Consider the following 3238-nt stretch of genomic DNA (forward strand, 5'->3'; position numbering starts at 1 on the left):
CACCCATAATTATGCTTGTAAACCAGGGGGAGGGAACACGGTTGTACTTTCAACTGAACACTTGAATAGGTTTTACAACTGTACTTTGTCCTTTATGAGTACTTTGTACTACTATGAGTAGTTTACCGAATCTGAATTTTACTTGAGTGAATTTGATAAAAGAATTCAACTCAACTATATGACTGTTTATATTAATGCTCTGTTCGTCTAAAAAAAAAAGAAAGAAAACTAAATAAGTAACTCAAAAAAACAGCAGTAATCCATTTGCTTTTTGTAATCAAATCCCCAAATAGAGGCAAAAAGCTCTATTTGGGGAGTTTCTGGTGGTTCTCACAAAATCTTTTTTGTTATATAGTCACATTAAGTTGCATAAGAGATTAAAACTGCATTTAAAAAAGCGGTTGAGAGCATTGTAAAGTTCCTCAGTAAAAAGAGTGGACTCTAGCAGAGGTGTACAATTTAAGTGAAGAAAGAGAAAAGCCAATGATGAATTAAGGAAACTTTATTGATCTCACATTGGAGAAATGTACCTCTGCATTTAACCCATCCCCTTGAGGAGCAGTGTGCAGCGCCTGCTCTCCAGGCGCTGCACAATCTTCGATCTTTGCTTAGGGAACCAGAGTGGCAGTCTGTGGGATTGGGGCTCAAACTCAGAACCTCAGGATTCCAAGCGCTATTCCCTAACCACTAGGCCATCACTTCCCACGTTCAACCTAATGAATTTCAAGCCTAACATAGACATTCTGCATTGGGCACACTTTTACATCTAGCTGCTGTACTTTCCCCTTTCATGTGATCAATAGTAAAAACCCTATTTTGGGTCGGAAAGGAACTTCCATCTGCTGTGCTGAAACTGTAAAGCCTTTATTATTTAAAGGTCATTACAAGATACCTCATGCACCTCTGTGCACCCTGTGTTTGTTTTATTAGAGCCGATGTCCCAAGTTAATTTCTCCATTGTGAGCTCAATAATGGTCTATTCTATAAATTTCCATTGCTTTGTTTTTAAATAATAATATGAAAATAGTAAGTTACTCCACATATTATTACAGTACTCATTTAGTGAGGATATTCTTTATTGAAAGCACTTATGATCAACACAAACTTTCAATTGGCGATATGGCAGCGTTTTACAACAAGGCAGTGTATCTCATATGCCCATATGTGTATGCAGTAAAGCTAAACATTTATGTTTATTTTATCAAACAATTGTTCCAACAAATAGTAACATGGGTGGATAATTACATTTCTTGCATATTTAATCAAAAACAGATTAGAACTTGAACTAAAACAAATAATAACTAGAAAATAACTAGTAAAGAACAGACCTCCACCAAGCAGCATATTTTGCCCCAAATCGTGACTTACACCTATAGCTAAAACTTGCTCATGATCTGGATCATTGCCAAATTTTAATGAGTTGTTTCTCGGTATGAGGCACACCTCTGCTAAAAAATAAAGCAAATGAAAAAAGTATCCTTAAAATCCATTAATATGTTTTCTAATGATCCTGCCAACAAATCAACAAGGTTCCCTTTACTTGGGTTTTTACCTTCAATAAAATAGGCTGTTAATTATCACTGCTGCCACCCTCTGGTTTAGTGGGGAACTGCCTTTCCTACCAAATATCCCTATCCAACAATGTTAGAGAATCTTTTAAAAATACCTGCATACAGAATATGATCTGAAACATCATCAAAATTGAATAGATAGGTGTGTTTTTGACCATTATTGAGTCATTTCTGATTCCCAAACCAGCTGCCAAGCTGCNTATGTGGCTGTGTGCTGGACTGAATCTGGGTTCTTCCAATAGGCTGTGACGGACTGAGCTTCCAGACCCGGAGGCAGAAGAAATTACACAACAAAAAAACTCGAATACATATTTGGTCAGTCGAAGTTCAGATAAGTTAAAACTATTTAAGTTTAAGGAACTCAGCAGAGGATCCCTGATACAGAGAAATCCCAGCATATAGAGGCTGAGTGAATGTGGTCTGGACTCTATGGAGGAGAGTCATGGTGCCAGAGACACTGTAGAAAGACAGAATACCTGCTCTGTGATCCAGATACACTCCTATTCTGGAGGAAACTCGACCCGATACTGGAAATCTCACATCATTGTGGATATATGTATAACTATTCTGATCACAACGCAATGCCCAGGAAATAGTATTCGATCCAAACAAATTTGCATCTGCGCTTCCTATTCTTTTAATATCATTTGATGACACAGCTAGACGGATGGCCCTTCCTCTCCACTCCACCTCCCAATAACAGCGTCCAGGCAGATGCTCTCTACACAGAACCTCAAAACAAACATTAACTAAGGCTGGATTATAAGAAGGAAAATGTTGTTGTTCAAACACAAATGTTGCTTTCCTGTTCCCCTCAGATAATAACAGGAATCTGTTTGCACTTTTCGGATCCAGAGTGATTTGCCTAGAATATTTTAGGAATCCAGTTCTGGTCTTTGGTTCTGGTTCTGACAGTAGGACATCCACATCAGATACTGCCACTGAAATGTTTGTCTCTGTATCTCTCAGGATGTCCTGTAGTTTCTCTCTGAGCTCTGACACAGCTGCTGTCACATCCTCAAAGTATCTCAGAGGACGATTATTGATGCTGGATGAGTGTGTAGAGTCACTGAGTGCTGACAGTGAGGGGTAGTTCTGGAGAAACTGGTTGTGATCCTCTGTGATTGAGAACTTCTCCAGCTCAGCATCTTTCCTCTTCAGCTCAGTGATCTCCTGCTCCAGCTTCTTCTGAAGCTCTTTGACTCGACTCACTTCAGTTTCCTGCTGGGATCTGATCTGCTGCTTCACATCAGAGCTTCTTTTCTGCAGGAGACAGATCAGATCAGTGAAGATCTTCTCACTGTCCTCCACTGCATTATCAGCAGAGATATTGATGACCTCCACCTCCTGTTGAAGCAGCTTCACATCTTTCTCCTGGTCCTGGATTCTCTGCTGGATTTGTTGTCGTCTCTCCTGGAGCTCCTTCTGCTTCTCAGTCCTTTCTGCTTCAGCTGGGACTGTTTCATGGCCTTTATGTTCATCCATGGTGCAGAGATAACCGATACACTGCTGATCAGTACGACAGAAGGTCTTGTCGAGTTAAAAAAAATATAAGAGCGCTGAGAGTTGCCTAAATGCTGCTCAGTGATGTTCTGAGGCTGCAGCATGCCAACCCCTGGATAAAAAGGGGACTACCCACACATTAACATTTCCCAAGAGAAAACACT

General features: G+C 39.9%; 1 protein-coding gene across 1 annotated transcript; it reads right to left on the reverse strand.

The window, feature by feature from the left end:
* Nucleotides 1-1913: 1913 nt before the first annotated feature.
* LOC107081078 (tripartite motif-containing protein 16-like) lies at nt 1914-3092 on the reverse strand. Its single transcript, XM_015369293.1, has one exon. The coding sequence runs from the start codon at nt 3054-3056 to the stop codon at nt 1914-1916; it is 1143 nt and encodes a 380-aa protein (XP_015224779.1). The 5' UTR covers nt 3057-3092.
* Between the last annotated feature and the right edge of the window lie 146 nt (nt 3093-3238).

This window comes from Cyprinodon variegatus, unplaced genomic scaffold, assembly GCF_000732505.1.
Source record: "Cyprinodon variegatus isolate N-32 unplaced genomic scaffold, C_variegatus-1.0 Scaffold2859, whole genome shotgun sequence".
Lineage (NCBI taxonomy): Eukaryota > Metazoa > Chordata > Actinopteri > Cyprinodontiformes > Cyprinodontidae > Cyprinodon > Cyprinodon variegatus.

Excerpts from the sequence above, each read along its gene's own strand:
- LOC107081078 (XM_015369293.1), bottom strand. The coding sequence starts at position 3,056 with ATGGATGAACATAAAGGCCATGAAACAGTCCCAGCTGAAGCAGAAAGG.